This window comes from Diadema setosum, chromosome 12 (genome assembly GCF_964275005.1).
Source record: "Diadema setosum chromosome 12, eeDiaSeto1, whole genome shotgun sequence".
In the NCBI taxonomy this organism is placed as follows: domain Eukaryota; kingdom Metazoa; phylum Echinodermata; class Echinoidea; order Diadematoida; family Diadematidae; genus Diadema; species Diadema setosum.
Genome location: NC_092696.1, coordinates 21,579,384 through 21,597,889, shown reverse-complemented (window position 1 = coordinate 21,597,889; position 18,506 = coordinate 21,579,384). Strand labels below are relative to the sequence as shown.

Sequence of the window (18,506 nt, the reverse complement as noted above, 5' to 3'; positions counted from 1 at the left end):
CACCTACTGTTGGAGTCTCCTTTTCCAGCAATGGCGGCACTGAAACTTTAGAAATTCATAACTTTTGAAGGGCTAGTGCGATTTTCCTCAAACTTTCACTGATGTGCTCGATTGATATTGCTGCATTCACTCAATCCACAAATGTATTTGTAGTAACTTCCCCATTAAGACTGGATTGTGAATCTTGCCAATGGAGGCTTTATCTGAGGAAAAAACGGCTTAAAGGGACTGTACAGTACTGGTTGAGGTGGGGATTCATGTTTTGAACATTCCTAAGTGAGATAATGAAAAGCCTCTTTTGAAATATGAAAGAGCATGTAATTTTAAGAAGGATTCAACGTTTATTTGATGAAAATTGGTTTTCAAATGGCTGATATCCAAAAAAGTGCTAATAATAAAAGGCGACATGCCACAACTTTATTAGAATCTCTTTGTTTCACCTTGTTTTTGGATATCTCAGCCATTTCAAAACCGATTTTCATCGAATAAACTTTTGATACCCCTTAGAACTGCATGCTCTTTGACATCTCATAGAGTGGTTTCTGAATATCTCACAAAACATTAAAAGCTAAATCCTCACCTCGACCAGAACTGTACACACCCTTTAACTTTTGATTATGGTCACGACATGATATCATCTTGCAAAATGTCAGCTTATATGAAGTCACAGGTGACAAACTAACATTACATAGATGTATCCATTTGCACTTGAAGGTGAAATGGTTGGGTGGGGGAGGGGGCATGCCTGGATAGCAGCAGAAGCTGGTTCATCGTCGGTTAGAACGGCAGCTGATGAGGTAGAAACTCTACAACATTCACTTTGTGGCAACATCGTAACCGTCCCAATGATCTTTCAGGTACAGTAACATTTCCTTCACATACGAAGCTTGGAACATTAAAAGGTCATCAATATACATACAAAAACTGGGTTTTTTTAAACAAAATTGGCACAGCTGAACATTAAAATGAACAGAGGTCTAGTTTCACACATGTATTTCCATCTAGCAGATGTCTAAGTGTATCAGATCATCTCAAATACCAGTATTGGATGTGTCAAACGCTCCCAATGGTAATTGCATCCAATGCATCTCATAACACAAACATAATCTTCGTATCTTCCATCGTGATCGGATTCAAGAGAATGAATGTTTTGCTGGGATGTTTTCTCATATGACAACATAATATTCCCACAAAATAAGAGACGATCCATCTTCTGTTTATACATGTACACATACACTTGTACAACCAACAGTCCAATCTCTTACAACTTCGGTGGGTTGAGTTTCTCTCATAAGCATTTACCACTCGCAAACAGGGTCATGCATGTGAATTCCAAAAAAAAATTACAACAGTACCCTCTGCAACAATTACTTAAAAAAATAATGAATCAATCCAAATGCAATTTCAGGGTATGAAACTATAACTTTATTACCCACATTTTACAAAAAAAAAACAAAACAAAACAAAACCATCCGATTTGTTTCAGTGGTCAAAGAGAAATAAAGGTCTTTAGGAATCCCTTCCCTCCAAGTTCTGTCCATTGTGTTCACACATGAATATGCAGCTCAAAGAGCATCAAAGTGTTAAACTTGCAAGAAACAGACCCATGACATGCTTTACAATGATCCCTATTTCTCTGTGACCTCTTAACTAAATTGAATGGGGTTTTCTGCAAAATACAGGTAAGATGTTAAATTTTTAGACCCTGAAATAGCATCCAGACAGTTTAATCATATTTTAAGTTATTAATGTGGAATTCAGATTGTAATTTTTTTTTTGACATATTGTACAGTTGATATTCTTGATACTGTGTTGATACTTTTGATTGGTCATAGACATTTGCACTTACTTTAGAGATAAGTCCATAAGAATTCTATTGCATTGCCCTTGATTAGCATGCTCCAAGACATACATGTATGCCCACTCTAGAATGGGACAATTGGCATCAAGTGCCTCAATAAGTAAGTCAATGTAATCTTTATTATGTAAATGCAATCTCTAACTTGGCAAAAATAAAGAAAATGTTCTACAAACCATTCTTGTACCTCCAACAAGTGTATAACTTGCAAGACACAAAATACTGTCATCACTGGGGACACTTACAGTACCTACTGGCAAAATTAGGAAATTTGCATACATGTATTATTAGGCATAATGAAAACATTTAGGGTAAATTCCTCATTTGCACCTACATTGTTTTGCAGAACTAATCTGGTTGCCATTCTAAACACTGCAAAGTGAATATTGGTGTATCAGACCCAAGTACTGAGCTGGTTTCAGCCACAAGTTGGGGAAAAAAAAAGGTTACAGCTCGTTATTCCGAAGGTTCGTTATTCCGAAGGCTCTTCAGTCCGAAGATTCTTTATTCCGAAGGTTCGTTTCTCCGAATTTCATTTTCAGATGAACAAATCTTCGGAATAACGAACCTTCGGAATAACGCCACAAATGTTCGGATTAACGAACCCTTTTTCATTTTCGGATGAACAAACCTCTGGGTATAGGGAATTTGCGTGTTTCGGATTAACGAACCTTCGGAATAACGAACCTTCGGAATATCGAACCTTCGGAATAACGAACAGCACCCAAAAAAAGATAGGGGTAGTACAGGGACTGAACTATCCAAAACCACTCCTCTTGCAAATCCATAAACTGCACATGTCCTTCCCACTGCTGTGGGCATGTGTTTGCGTGTGTGTGTGTGTGTGTGGGGGGGGGGGGGGAATGTGTGAAGATGGGGCATGTTTCCCTCCCTAGGTCATATCATGTTTCATTTCATTTTGTAAATTCAATCTCCAATGACATCGTGTAATATCTATTTGTTGCTTTCAGTAATTACTATCAGATGTCAACAGCATTGCAAGGATCATCCAGGCACCATAGGGTTTAGACATCTTCCCACTGTCTTGGGCATTAATACCCTCACATATCTCTCACTAATAATAGAACAACTTTCAGTCGACTCCCCTTTTCACAAATATATCACATGGAGGTGGACATATAAAAAAAAAAAATAATTCAAAAAAGACTAACAACTATTAACCCCTTTTGCCCTATAGGCCAACACGGACAAGACATTACAAAGCAGCAATAACCTGAAGCAAAGGAGTCATTTTTAATCTCCCCAACCTAATTTTGATTTGACATTTATTAAAGATCTGTGTGAAAGTCAACAAGAGACTAGTGAGGTCACAACCTTATTACCTCATCTAATTTGCATATGTGGTTTGAGACTAATACATAAGTTTAATAGCAAAACACATGTAGAACTGAAAAGGACATAATGAAATTGCAACATGACCCTCTAATTAAATGTATGATTCTGATGAAAAGTTTGTTGTTCCATTTTTCTATTCATCAAAGTCAACCACACACACGTTGAAACTGCACTTGTGTGCTGCATGATAAATTTCCACCACTCGCTGAAAGAAAATAATACTCACATGAGCTTACATATGCACTCACAATTCCTTCTAGAAGAGAAATGCACTGAAGATGCTTTTGTTTCCAGACTGATGTAGTCCCAGTGGTGTTTGATCCAACTTGTCCCAAATTACAGCATGTTTTGTGTTTTGAGAATGGGCAACTAGTCATACCATTTAACAAAACATGGCACTATCAGCTCCAGCCTCATTTGAAAGACAGTGACTACTGGTTGGGGACTATGGTTGCCTTCATCTACCTCAAAACTTGTACATCAGGGACAAGTTCACCTTCATCCATACATGTGCATTGAGTGAATGCAGTGACATTTGTAGAACGCATCAGTGAAAGTTTGAGGAAAATTGGCCAATTCGTCCAAACTTCATGAATTTTTTTGAAGTTTCTGCACGGTCACTGCTAGATGAGAATACCACCACAATTTATGATGTCACAAAAATGATGCAGTCACTGTCCCATCAGTAACATACATCAATCAACACACTTTCAAACCGGTTCCAAGCACTGACATCTTTCTTTAGCTCAGATCAAAGTTTTGTGGGAGTAATCAAGGTGGTTTCGATGTCCAGAGAGTGGCCGATGTCCTAAAAACGGTAACGGTAACAGCTGCATTCAAGTCTTCCGGGTTCAAAAAACAAAACAAAATAAAACAAATAAACATGTGAGAGAGACTCCCTCCACGAAATTTTTTCCGTTTAACATCACAATTTCTTTTATGACGTCATCACTACCACAGCCATTACGATAGCACTTGGTAACGGCCACCCTGGAGGTGAAGTGTAGGGGACTGTAAAGACGGGGAAGGGCGCCCTCTCGCTGTCACGTCTTCCCGATGCCCATCCTCTTGTTCTGCCACGCCGCGTACTTCTTGTAGGCCGTCTGGAGGAGGTCCTCCATGTGATTGAGAAGCTGCCATGGCAACGGAAGATAGGATGAATAGATGAAGGAATCCATCAATTCACACAGGAATTGATAAATGAGAAAATGAACAAATGAAGTATGAAACAAGGAACATGACAGGCACATGCACCCACAAAGAAATGAATGCAGGAATATATGAAATGATTTGTATAGTACAGAGACATAGAGGTAAGTAAACAATTGAAGAAGCATGTGGAACATGAAATACAAACACCGAATACAACAAAAAACACACAAACAGTAAGCTTGCCAGATTCATTTCTGACATTATTATAACTATTCTTCAACAGCTTACAATATACTTGGCATAGTTTTACTTGTTTCTCCCGAGAGAGAGAGAGAGAAAAAAAATCCTTCAGACCCGTTCATGGTCAACCATAAGTGTGATATGTATTTGCATATCCTCCTCATCAGAAAAGTTTGGTCTGTGCCCAACAATTGAAGAATAATGAAAATTAGTGAAATTTTGTGTACAACATGGATGGAGAGCTACTCACGAGCTACATCACACAGAATTGCCAATTTGTAATACTTTCCAAACTTTACCAATTTGTAACTCTCAAATGGATTGTCTGATTTTCCTCCTATTTTAACTGAAATGTTCTCCTGATATTGCTGCACTCACTCAATCCACACTTATATTTGGGTGAACTTGTCCTTTAACTCTTTATGTGCCATGTTCACACGACCGACTTAGTCGCCAGTGTGCCAAGTTTTTGCATATTCTGCTCAAATGCATAAACCCGCCCAAACTGATCAATAAACCGTCAAATGCCACATTACATTGAAAGCGTTTCTTGCAATTCCATTTCTGTCACATTTAGCTTGCATTTTATGTGGTGACTGATTATCAAGCAGTATTCCCTCATGACTTGCAGGTAAATCTTAAGTTTTTGTAACTGTTTTGTGTGCAAAAGTTATGACTCTACAAAAATGTAGGTACTAGTCATTTGAAAGAAAAACAATTGTAGGTTTGTCATGTAATTTACATCCAAGAAAAGCTTGGCAGTTTCTCCACAACTTCATTCACAACATGTCCATAGAAACAGGCATCCAGGAAAGTTACATAGATTTGAAAAACAGAATGTTTTCCCAAAGCATGACTATGGTGATGTCTCAGAATAATGTGGCACGCAGGGAGGTTGTACCATGGCACTTTAAGGCCCAAATTCACAAAGGTGGTGTGGACAAGGACTGTCGTTTTGTATGAGGCGCCAAGTATCGCATGGCCTATTTCGTTACGAAATCAGTCATTTCGTCGAAATGCTGTCATTTCGTAATGAAATAGGCCATGTGACACTTGGCGCCCCATGCAAAACTACAGTCTTTGTACGTGGTTTAAAGCATGGACAAGATTGTACCACTTTCGTGAATTCGGGCCTAAGAGTTATAAAGGAAACCTGTAGAGGGACTCACGTTGAGACCGATGTGTTGTTTGGCCAGTGTCTCCCTGAAAGGTTTCATCTTCTTAGCCTGGAACTGCTCCAGCGTGCCCTTCATGCGGAACAGCTTCTCCTCCAGCGACTTGCTTGTCACCGGGAAGCAGGACCAGAAGTGGCGCAGGAGCTCCGACAGCGCCGCGTAGACCCGCTTCAGTTCCTTCTGGATCTCAGCACTGTAGAGGGCTGCAGACAGGGGAGGTATTGATGATATCACTTCTACACACTGATGATATCACTTCCATTCAGAATCTACTGTGACTTACACATAAGGTCCATTCTCACTGATACCCCATTCATACAGGGATTTAGAGCGCTCCAGGAGCGCTCCTCAACCACTCAGAAACTCTGTATGAACACACAATTGGGCCTTGGAGTGCTCTGAAGTGATGCCCCTCTCCAAGCTAAGCTCAGGAGCGCTCCTGAAGCGCTCTAAACTCTGTATAAACAGTCAGCAATGTTTAGAGCGCTCTGGACGTAAAATGCAGTGAACAATGTGCATACAGTTTGTACAGCATTTAGTTGGTATGAGGTTAGAGGAAATGAACAGAATGAATTAAATTGAACTGCATAGAATTGAAACTGACCAAAACCGAGTTCAATGCAATTATATCAAATGTTCATTGCCTGCATTATACAAGATTTTTTGTTTTTTATTTTCGTATTTTAAACACAGTAGGTACACATAAAGGTGAACCAAACTGAGCTTTGCCACAGCTATTAAACTCTGCCATAGCTATAAGTCATCTTCACATGCTAGTTGAACCAAAAAGGAATGCAAAACTTGTCATTAATTCCCCAAGATAAGGATTCTGGTTGGAAATGGTACAATACCACCTATATCATGCCAAGACCCTGTTACAGGTATGGAGTCAAACATTCTGCACCATTACAGGCGGTGACGCTACTTACTGTGCACCGGTTGGTGTGAAGCACTGCCCATTAGGGCGCCCCCTGGTGTCAGTTCGCTCATGACAGCTCTTGCTGTATTACTGGAGATGACCTGAAGGAAATAACAAAACATTACAAAGGAGCTGATATTGGTTATCACATTCATATACATTTTAGTTACTTCTTTGTAGAATCCAGTGTCACCTATTTTTGATGTTTCAAAGAAGACATCATCAGAACTTGTGCCACACAACTTTTTTTTTACTACTCTGCTAATACTATTACTACTACTACTACTGCTGCTACTACTACTACTACTACTATTATATTCTACAATAAAGTCAAAATGACAATACAGGCCCAATTTTCAGTAAAATCAGACAAGAGAATATGAAAGTACCGACATTGAGGTCCGCTATGGCTTTGCAAAATAGTAATCAATCAAGCAAATGTAACTAAGGTGATGATATGGTGGCCTATCAAGCCTTTACTGGCCTGTATGCAATCTTACACTACTCTTTAATGTCTTTTTCCTCCTTTTTTTTTCAGGGGGGTACAATTCTAAAAGAATATATACATTCCTTTCACAATATACTACCTATTCAACTCAAAAAGTCAGACATACACAGTTTCATTTATCAGTCGTCATGATGCCCCACCCCCTCTTATTTTTACACTTCTAACCGATGAGAAGACACAATCTCTTTTTCACTGGAACCTTGGTAAAATAATGATATACTGTATACACCATATATTTAACAAGTCTAAATTTCCTTGAATCCGGACTTGCCAACGATTTTGTGAGTGGCTAAATTCGCGATTGTGGAGTACTGTACTGAATGAAGAAATGCATATGTGTTTGTCACATTCGTATCGGGATCAGAGTCATTATTTTCATGTGTCTTTAATTTTGTGAACAGCACCTGACTCGTGAAATTTGCGAAAATAGAAACATCGTGAAATATATGGCGTTTACAGTATCTGATGCAAAGAGATAATTTTGCATTCTGTATTCTTTAGTTTTTGTCCCTGCTACAATGAGATATCAGATTCATCGAGGAAATTTCAACGGTATCAAAAGCAGTTCGTCATAATGAGGTTCCCTGGTACCTTGTTGAGTCTGGGAACACTGGAGCTCATCTCCTCCTGGAGGGCTCTCATGGCACCGACGACTTCCTCGGAAGAGAAGTAGTCCCTGGACTGCATGATGGTGGGGCCGTGGTAGTACCTGCACACCCCACCCCCATGGGAGGAAATGGAGGGAGACAAGGAAAGGAAGGAGGGGGTCAGGTTAGTCCCTTGAAGCATTTATAACTGCCAGGTCCAGCTGGCTTTGTTGTGCAATCATGTTTTGCATATATTCCTTTCACAACAGGTAATCCACTCTTTGATGTAACATAATTCACTTAGCCAACTCTTATACGCTACAGTTTTTGTTTCTTAGATAATAGCAGCTATCTTCAGTTATTTCCACATTTTGAGGATAAATTTGATGGCAAAAGGGTGCATCTAGAGATACATCCTTTTGCCTCTTAGACAACTGGCAAGAGATAGAACTTAATTTGTATGGTGCATCTGCGAGATACACCCTTCCACCATACAAAGACTAATGCAACACTTGCTCGATTTTGTTGGCAGAAGGGCATACCTAGATAAAACTAACTATAATCCTGGTGATGAATAGTTTGAAAAAACAAGAAATGTTCAAAATGAATATTTGAAGTAAAAAGGAAACCATTTAAGATAAATTTCATCACTAGTCTAATCCTGCGGATTGTAAAGCAAATGCAAATACCCAAACTGCAAAAGCAATTTTTCCAAGTGCGAACCTCAAATACCCCTTTTTGCTGTATTAAGGTCACTCTCCCGGCACTCCCTTCTCACCTGTCCGTCCGCTCCAGCCTCAGAGAGACGTCCTTGGCCCCAGCCCCCGAGGCCAGGTCCTCTATGGCGATGGCCTCCTGAAGGCGGGCCTTCTTGGCGGACGACTCATCGTCGCCTCCCCCACTGTCCGCATGGTGGTGGTGGTTGGCGTTCCAGTTGCCGCCTGCCGCAGCCATCGACGACGACGACGATGACTGTGAGCTGGTCTGGCTGCTGGACGGTCCGTCGGTAGTGTCTCTGAACGGCCTCTTGCTGTGGGTGATGAAAGATTGATGATAGACAATAGTAATGACGATGATGATGATAACGATGATGATGATGATAATAATTAACACCTTGCCTTGCAAGTGTGACTTCTGCATGAATCACATTTTGGCCCCCCCCCCCCCTCGATGTTTCGCGTGATTATTCCACAACGTGTGATGCTCTCGCCGCGACATTTGATGACTTTTTTCTTTCAAGTATCGCGCAACTTTTGAGACCAAATCTGTCGCTCCCGGGCATACCGTTCTGAAGCCACGCCCCTTTGAAAAAATTTCATCGACCCAAAAATTGCTCAAAAACATGATTTTGTGTACAAATCCAATGTAAATTGTGTTTTTGCAATTAATTCATATAAAAATAAATATTTTTACTTTCAATGGCTGATAATGATTTATTTTAGCCTGATTATGCTTTAAAAAGTTTCTGCGACAAATTTTGATGAACAAAAACAAAAAACAAAAAGAAAAAGTGAAAAAACAAAGAAATACATAAGAAATTCAGTAAACAATAAAATACATAAGAAATAATTATGAAGCCAAATTTTCGCTTCAATATTATTGTTGAGAATATTGAAAAGCATATGTTCACCAAAAATTAGAAGTCTTGGAGCTTTATTTTTTTATTTATAAGCATACAATTATTTTTGCATAAATTAGCATAAATTAATTGATATAAAATACATAAACTGAAATTTGAAAAATCTAACTATACAGTCTTGTAGATTACATTGGCCTCTACCTTAGTGCAAATTTCCGCGAGGATCGCGCGATCCATGACCGAGATCTGAAGGGGGGGGGCCCAAAAAGCCCCCCCCCCGGTGGTTTCAAGTCCCTCAAAAAACCTGGTGGGATTAGGGTTAATCAAAGGGACTACGGAATGATACAGTCGAGGTTGTTCTGAGAATCAAGCCTGAATCAGGAGTGATCTACACTTCTCAGTCTGTTCTATCCTACATTTTATAATCTGTACCAATTCACGAAAGAAGAAACATGAAAAACAGGATCAATGACAATCCCAAGTCCCTAAGAATGGGAATAACCCATGACAAGGGTTTACTCGTGGTGTGCCGATAAGCACAAAAAACCCCAAAGCATTCTACATTCCACACACTGTCAAAAGTCCCTGGCGCACAAAGATTAAACTCACTTTGACTCAGAGGCAGCCAGTACCCGTGTGTTGTGGTGGTTAAATCGTTTAATGATGGATTTGTTTACTGCGTTGGTCGAGGTCTTCATGTTGTCCATGGTGTACCCAAAGCCCTGAAAAAGGGTAAAATGATAACAATAACTTTATATTATTCAGTTCCTACAGTAAAAAAACCCACAAAAATATGGAATCAGTTGGGCAACTGTCAAAGATATTTGCATACCTGCCAACATTTCAAGATGAAATATCTTACTCGTGGATTGCAAAAAACTTATTTTATATGCAAACTGAAGTTAAAAATCTTACTTTTGGTCAAATCTTCAGAAAATACACATGAAAGGTATATCTAAATATTTTTTAAAAATCTGATTTCTCTGACAGAAAATCTGATTTTGCTATTTTTAACGTAAAAAATCTTACTGAATCTGATAAAATCTTACTAGTTGGCAAGTATGTATTTGCATGGTAACGGATTCAAAATTAAAAGAATGCTACAGTAGTAAACCTTTGTTGGTAACATGCATTCTTCTAAGTGGCAGTATCATCACTCATTTGTGTACACACCATGAGAAAGTTTTTGTTTGGCTACATATTGTGGTTAAGTTACCCTTCCTTGACTTTTACACACATGCACTTTCAATCCAGACAATGCAAAAACGACACAGGTTAGACAATAGCATTATATCCTCTGGATAAGCCACAACTCTACAAGGCAAAAAAAGAGAAAAAGATACAGACAACCCCTGCAGTCAACAATAAGGGGTCAACACCAGCCTCTCCCCCCCCCCCCCCCTCCCCCATCCATGACCCCTTGCACTTAAGAATCTCCAGAGAATCTTGTCTCATGTATTTTCATTTTCTTTAGTCTGCACTTGGTACTTGCCTGCAACATAAACCGTCTCTTCTCTGTATGGTCATGACCAATCAAACAAAAGTAAAACACAACAACGACAATTCTTTATTCAAGCAGCACTTAAAGGAGCATTCCAGACGATTTTCATAATTTTACATCATGTAGTACATAAATCAACAGCTCCATGTATAGATTTGTGGAATTTATCCCGGTTCTTGAGCAGAGAAATCATATTTTGAAAAACCATAAACAAATTACACAGAACAAGGATGATGATATAGCAGGCTCACATATTTCAGAAATGTAGAGGTGTAATTCCATTACAATGCTGCTTGCTTGCGAGTTCACCTGTGTATAATCTATGCATGCCTTCTTTTTTTGTTCTGCTCTCTTGAGCCTGAACTCATGCATTTCTATGGTGACCTTGCCATGTCATCATCCTTGTTCATTGCAATTTGTTATAAATTTCAAAAATATTCTTATTCTTCATCCCAATCATCATAAAGTCTGAAACTCTGTCCTCTTTATAACTAATTCATAGTTGTTCAAATGTACAAATCTGAAAATCATCTGGAGTGCTCCTTTAATGTCACTTACATCATCCAGTGTGTTGTCAGACAGACCCTGAATATCTAGAAGCGGATCTTTCACCGTCTGAGTGGCTTCTAATGTCATCTCTGCAGTCAGCGGTTCCAAATTTGAAACAAGAGTAAACAAACTGTCAGCAGTGTAGCCTTTAAATTATAGCTTCATCGAAGGACACAGTAAAACTCGGACTATTTTGTGGGCCACTTTACAGCGTACCTATACAACAGGTGGTTTGGATTTCCATCGTCTACTGATAGATCAGATACCATGGATATTATGAGTCTTAGTACATCACAATCTGGTATTTTTCACATCAATCAATCAATTTTGTTCATATGTGATCACGACATGATCAGCCTCACCTGGTGGCCGGATACTACGGGGCTTCGAAAACAGATATTGTATTCAAAAATATTATTAAATCATTTGCTTGTCAACATTTCCACCAAAACACCCTCCTGTTTCCAAAGTTGTCACGATCAAATCATTATGATTTTCATCTCGTTTATTCATAAATTATTTCAATTCACGAGGAGGATAGCCCCTTCAATAAAAGACAAAATACAATATTCAATGGCGTACAATATAAGATGACAAATGCAATTCAAAAACTACCGGTATACATTACAAATCAGCCAAAAATACCAAACATAGCATATGCATACAGATTGACTGCATTAGCACGGAGAGTATCATGGAATATCCTGAAATTATAAACCAGTGTATGCATGGGATTGATCATGTGATCACTGCCACTATACAACCCTATAATGTCACAGATATCATTTCTTTTTCTTCTTTGAGTCATGTCAAGTAAGGAAGCTTGGTGGAAATTGCTTTTCAAGTGAATGGGAGACTGGTAAGGGTCATGATGTTTATACCATTTGCATGAATGATGTATGATGGCCGAGGGTACTCCATCGGGAAAGCATGTTCACCTTTAAAATTCCAGAACTTTTGTGTAGTTTTTCTTCTTCTTTTTCCAGTTGAGAGTACAGTCCACCATTTGCTTTTTTTTCCCCCGAACTCGCACAGATTGACTGGTCGGGTATATCTACATATATCTGCATGTGCTGTATCTGGGGCTGACCACTTTACTGTGTTTGCATCCTGCTCTTTTCTATGAAAGAATGAAGCAGGATCCTATATGTGTGTGTGTGGGGTGCCACTTTCTCACACACAGTCCTATGCAAGGAACAAGAGTGTTTCTGTTCAATTTTTGTGAATCTTTTACTATCTTATACAACTGAAATACTTCAATTTTATCCATACAAATGCAAAAACGGGGCGGAGTCTGACTTTAACTTCTGGGGTTAAAGGTAAGGGACCCACCTTTCTCATCCCTCCTGGCACACTCTGCAAAGAGGTCCTTGCTGCCGGCGTTGATGCGGTCCCGGTGAAAGTACTGCGACTGGAAGAACTGGGTCCAGAACTCTTTTTCAGACATGGTGTGTGGGACGCTGTCAAGATGTTTCTTTTCCACTGCAAAGAAGACCAGAGGGGGAAAAAATATAAAGGCATAATTTATCATTTGCAGACGAAACAGAAACCTAGCGTTAGTGATTTAAAATAGTTCTAAAATGTGAGTTAGGGATATAAACAACCACTGTAAAAAATTAATCTGTAAAATCAATGTTAAGTATTGTTAAATATACAAAATGTGAACAATAGTTATAATAAAAATGCTTCCAGATTAAACTGTCTACAGTTACGGTTTAATGAGAAAATACAGATATCTCCGTATATGTTAGGTTTCATCACTTAAATTATATATGATAGGATGTTCTGTGGTACAACAGACCTACACAAATGCATTAATCGTCATATCTTGAAAAAATCTTAAATCACTGTTCCCAAAGGTAAACAGGACCTTAACATCATTTCTGGACAACAATAATATGAAGAAAATATAACGAAAATTCAACATATTCTCACTATTCTAGCACAATGAAAGAGCATTCGACTTTCCCTTTCAGAAAACAGGGGGAATAATATTGCCCTTCTTTTTACATACATCAGCAACGCATGAACATAATGACATGTGTACTCTTCATTTAGAATTAAGCTTTGTGGAATTCTCCTAAAACCTTCTCAATATTGTCCAAATGATGTCATGAATTGGAGTAGTTTTCTTATCCAGCAACGATGGCACCAAAACTATAGAAATTCGTAACTTTTGAATTGATTGTCCAATGTTCCTCAAACTTTCACCGATGTGTTCTACTAATACAAATGCTGCTTCACTCAATCCACATTTATATTTGGGATTTGGTTTCCATTCAACAATCACACATACTACATACTAGTCATTGCCTATATGACTCAAACAAGGAGTGAAATACACAGCCGACACTTACCGGCTGGGTAGATACGGAAAATGGAGTCAATGATGTCGGCAGTTAGGTTGTACTTGACACCATTGCAGCCATCCGTCTGTGGTTTGATGTCGGAGAGGAAAGCAGCCGAGACGCCAACACCATGACCACCACTACTGCTGCCCGAGGTGAGTGATGACATATCGCTTTCTTGCTGGGCCATCTAAGGAGGGACACGGTCAGACCACAAGTGAGTGATCAAATGGTCATTGTTCCTAGTTTTATTTCCTTGTCATGTTCTGGATTTGTTATCTTTGAGTTTCTCTTAATGTTATCATTTTCTTCTCCCTTGTATACATAACAACCTTTTACTTTCATTTCTTTCAGGGCGGTGAGTTGGCTCAGTCGGTACCGCGTCTGCCTCACGATCACACGGCCCAGGTTCGAACCCGAGTCTGGACTGAGCAATGTTGTGTGTAAGCATAAAGTCCCCTCTAGCAAGAGGCAAAACACTCTGTCCCTTGGATAGGACATAAAATGGAGGTCCCGTGTATGAGAAAGTAACAACTCATGCATGTAAAAGATCCCGCTTCATTCATTCATCGCAAAGAGCAGGGTGTTTAACCCGGTGAAGTGGTCCCACCTCACATCCAACTGGACCCCATGGAAGACCAGCTTAACGTAGCTGAATGTGGGCTATCCAGCCATCTTCTCAGATGGAAAATGAACAAACGAAATTTCTCTTGTTGTTAACTTTTTGCCCCATCTTCTACTGTACAATGTAATTCTATTATACAATATGACTGTTCAGTGCCTGTCTCTATTGCCGATATTTTGTGTGATGTGCCGTTGAATGGCACAGAATTTAAGCTTGTATGCCACAGTATTATACAAAAATGTGTTTTTGGTTGTTAATTTTGCAACTACAACCTCGTTCCACCAGAAAGTCACAGTGCAGTAATTTGATGGTAAGGATACAAGTTTGTTTCCTGTTTTTAAAGCACATCAAGAAAATAAGTAAGAGGGACCTAATGACCTGACACTGCACAGGCAATTATGATATCAACTGGACTTGGAAATTGGCATGCTATGGAGTGATTAGCATTCACAAAACTGTATACACCATATATTTATTTAGAGTCCAATTTTTTGCGAATCGGGACTTCCCAACAATTTCACGAGTGGTCAAATTTGCCATTGTGGAGTGCAGTGCACTGAACGTAGAATGTATGTCAGTGCACGTCACATTCATGTCGGGATCAGAGTTAATATATTTGTGTGTTTTTAAAATTACAAATAGCACCAGACTCTCAAAATTTGTGAAAATAAAAACCTTGCAAAATATTTGGTGTATACAGTACATGTGATGCCTACCATGCTGACACCAAACTTTTGCTTGCATGTGTTGTAAGCAAAGATAGTAGAGATAATAAGATACGAAGGCGCGCGATAAAAATGGACACAAAATGGCTACCCTACACGACGATACAAAAGAGAGCTAAGTACAAACTCAGTACACCTAGGAGCATCATTCATTTCCAGAGGTAGTGGTATCTTTATTATCTTAAAAAGATTTAAAAATTATAGTCGTAGCTTTTTTTCGATTATGGGGATTTTTTTGAAGAACGAGATTTTAGAGTAATAGGGATTATTTCGTGGAGGTAAAAATTTGGCAACAACAAGATCTCACAATCAAGACACTTGATACAACAACAACATCTTCAACGACAGCGCGTCTCAGGCAAAGACACACATCACCTGAGACGCGCTGTCCCTGAAGCCGCTGCTGTTGTTTATCAAGTGTCAAGGCAGCGCGTCTCAGGTGATGTGCATATACGCTTGAGGACCGCGCGCTGTCCATTTGTTTTGTACAGGATTAGCGCGCACTTTCGTGTCTTATTAGTTAAGCGTCTTTGGTTGTAAGTTTCATACAATGAGTGTTTACTGTACCAAATCATTGCACGGCCACATGATGTGGTGAATACTAGGTACACGTTCCCCACAGGCTATATTTCTAAAACCAGCTTATGACAGCAAAGTGCATTAACCCTTTGTGTGTTTTGAGTGCTCATTGGCACAAAATCCCAAAAACGTTGAACACACTGTCCACAGTCCCTGGCATTAAAAGGGTTAGCATTGAGCCAGCTGCCAACAAGACTTACATTGATGCGACTCGCCCAGAACTCATCGGCGGTCATCACTCCGCTCATCACCAGGTCGCGGTAAAGCTGGAACAGTTCGGGGTCATCTTTCAACATCCTGTCATGACCAAAAAGAGATGATGTAATACTTGCACACTTTATACCTTCCGCATAATTATGTACTTATATTGCCACTCAGGGGCTCCAACCATGCATAATGTATAAACACACTTTAAAGATTTCGAGCTACCACATGGAAGGTTTAAAGCCACTTTCGGTAAAAGGCACTATTCAAAATGATCAAATACTAGCCCTAAACAGATTTTTCGAGATCTTTCTCTGTATGCCCTCATCCATTCACCTGTTTACTGTAAAAGTGGATATATATATATATTTTTTTTTTTTTAATTTAATTTTTTTTTTTTGCGAAGTGGACTTACAATGAAGAGTGCGTTAACTGTTTTGAATCTTGCTGAGCAATGGCGCATGCTATCATGCCCATGGTAAGAGACAAAGTATTCTGTCTAACAGACAGGGCATAATTTTATAGAAGCATCAACTACGCATGCAGTGCCATATGAGAAGAAGCCTATAACAAGGTCAAGCCACCCCTTTACGCAAAGGGAGACTAGTCTACTAGGGCCCCATTTTGTAAAATAGTCGCTTTGATAGCAACTCTTGCTACAATGGCAAGTGTGATGGTAATGACAAGCATCTTGCTTCCTGATTGGCTGCTGCTACAAGAAGTTGCTATTCGAGCAAGAGTTCCTTTCTTACCAATTTGATGAAAATAGGACCTCTAGGAGAATTTAGACCTGAAACTCACTTGTTCTTCTGTTCCAGCTCCCTGCTCGCCTGGCTGCGGAACTTGGGCAGCAGCTGCTGCAGGAGCTCCTTGACGTCGGTGCGGTCGCGGCGCTGGGCGGCAGCGCCCTCACGGTTGGCAAAGTGGAACTTGGAGCTGGACCCATTGTGGAGGAGGACTTGGAGCTGCACTTTGGAGCTGGTGTCCTGGCTGATCCTTTGCTCTGGGCAACATACATAGAATTTCACCTCGCATATTACTTAACATATCTCTTTACACTCACATCAAAATTATATTATTACAATTGATGACTGATCATTGCAACCGACTAACAAATTGTCCTTCATCAATGTACATTTAAATAAGCACCAATAGTTTTTTAGAGTATAGCCATGATAAAATAATGGGCATACATACTTGGGTGGGGTTCGTACCCGCCACTTCCTGATTGCTAGACAGGCACCATATCCAATCTTAGTGGTCTACTGAATATGTCACCTGTCTAATATAAGTACAATCAGGATGTTGCAGATCATCCTACCAGAGTATGTGTATGCCCATGAGTTTTAACATGGCTACCACTCAAATACTTAATAATTTGTGCTACACTGTAATTCGTGTCACTGGAGGACAATTTGTCAACCAGTTGCAATGAACAAAAAAAATGAAAAACTGTAACTAAACTATAGATAAATTGAAAGTTAAATAGTCGTTCATATCTGCGCTCTCTTCATTGTCAGAGCTGAATGTAATTACACTGTAAATTATGTCTTTCACGCATCACATATTAGTACCTGGTGTATTGCATGTGCATGAATCTGCCTGCAGCATGACTAATTACTAACATCAATCTTGATTAGTCTCGTATGGTCCAGTTCTCTGATCTTTGAAAATAGTATTGGGCGGATTAAAAATAGATTTTTTCATTCGCTGCAAAACTTGCCCTGGTAAGACAAGTGTGGTACGGTACTCAGCATTTCATCATGGAGGGATCATTACTATTTCAGGGTTATTCTACTCACGTCTAATGTCAGCATAGTAGTGGCTGACGGTGAATACGTCTTTGTTATCCTCCTGCCAGGCAAGCCGCTTCGCCATGAGGTACAGGCTGCCGTTGCTCTTCCGACAACGTACCTGGTTCACCACCAGGAGTACTTCCTCCGATGAGGTCGCCATCTTCTGAGCATGAGCAATACAATGCAAACAACAAAACGAGGACACTAAATTCTTTGCACTTTGCGATTAAAAGAAAAAGGCTTGAAATGCTCAGAAAAGCTACTAGAACTAGGGGTCTAGGTCTAGCTGTCTAAGAGGCAGATCAATCAATGTGAATAGGCCTAATATTGTTAACGGTTCGGCGGTATCTAATCTACACTTCTGTAGAGATTCTAGATCTATTTTCATCAAATTGAATTCAACACAATTTTGTAATCCCCAACCATGTCTAAGCCAGTTACGGTACATACAAATTAATAAATATGTATGAGCAGATGAACAAGTAGCCCGACCAGACGCTGTTAATACGCTACGCGAATACAGCGTCTGACCAGTGAGCGGGCACCTTCAAAGTGGGGAACCACAACAGAACTACAAAACTTATGAAAATTTATACGTTCTTTATAAACAATGTACACGTTACCAAACGTTACTCACCTTAAGTGCATGCTTGTATTACAGAAGGTTCGTAAGTCCATTGAGAGCCCTCGTGATAAGTCCGTGGAACCAAAAAATGATACTTTCTGGCGGATTCCCTAACACCATTGTGGTTCATCGTTGCAGAATTCAAAATGGCGCCTTGATCTCTGCGGAAATCTTTTGCGT

The 18,506-nt window shown here is 39.6% G+C and overlaps 1 protein-coding gene across 1 annotated transcript; it reads right to left on the bottom strand.

The window, feature by feature from the left end:
- Positions 1-4,194: 4,194 nt before the first annotated feature.
- Positions 4,195-17,873, bottom strand: LOC140236078 (general transcription factor IIH subunit 1-like). The gene is made up of 12 exons (XM_072316052.1): positions 17,708-17,873; positions 16,707-16,908; positions 15,902-15,998; positions 13,782-13,962; positions 12,757-12,906; positions 11,434-11,513; positions 9,984-10,096; positions 8,574-8,825; positions 7,800-7,917; positions 6,711-6,801; positions 5,776-5,984; positions 4,195-4,347 (listed from the first exon to the last, which is right to left on the bottom strand). Exons 1-12 carry the CDS (start codon positions 17,859-17,861, stop codon positions 4,258-4,260), a joined length of 1,737 nt encoding a protein of 578 aa, XP_072172153.1. The 5' UTR covers positions 17,862-17,873; the 3' UTR covers positions 4,195-4,257.
- Between the last annotated feature and the right edge of the window lie 633 nt (positions 17,874-18,506).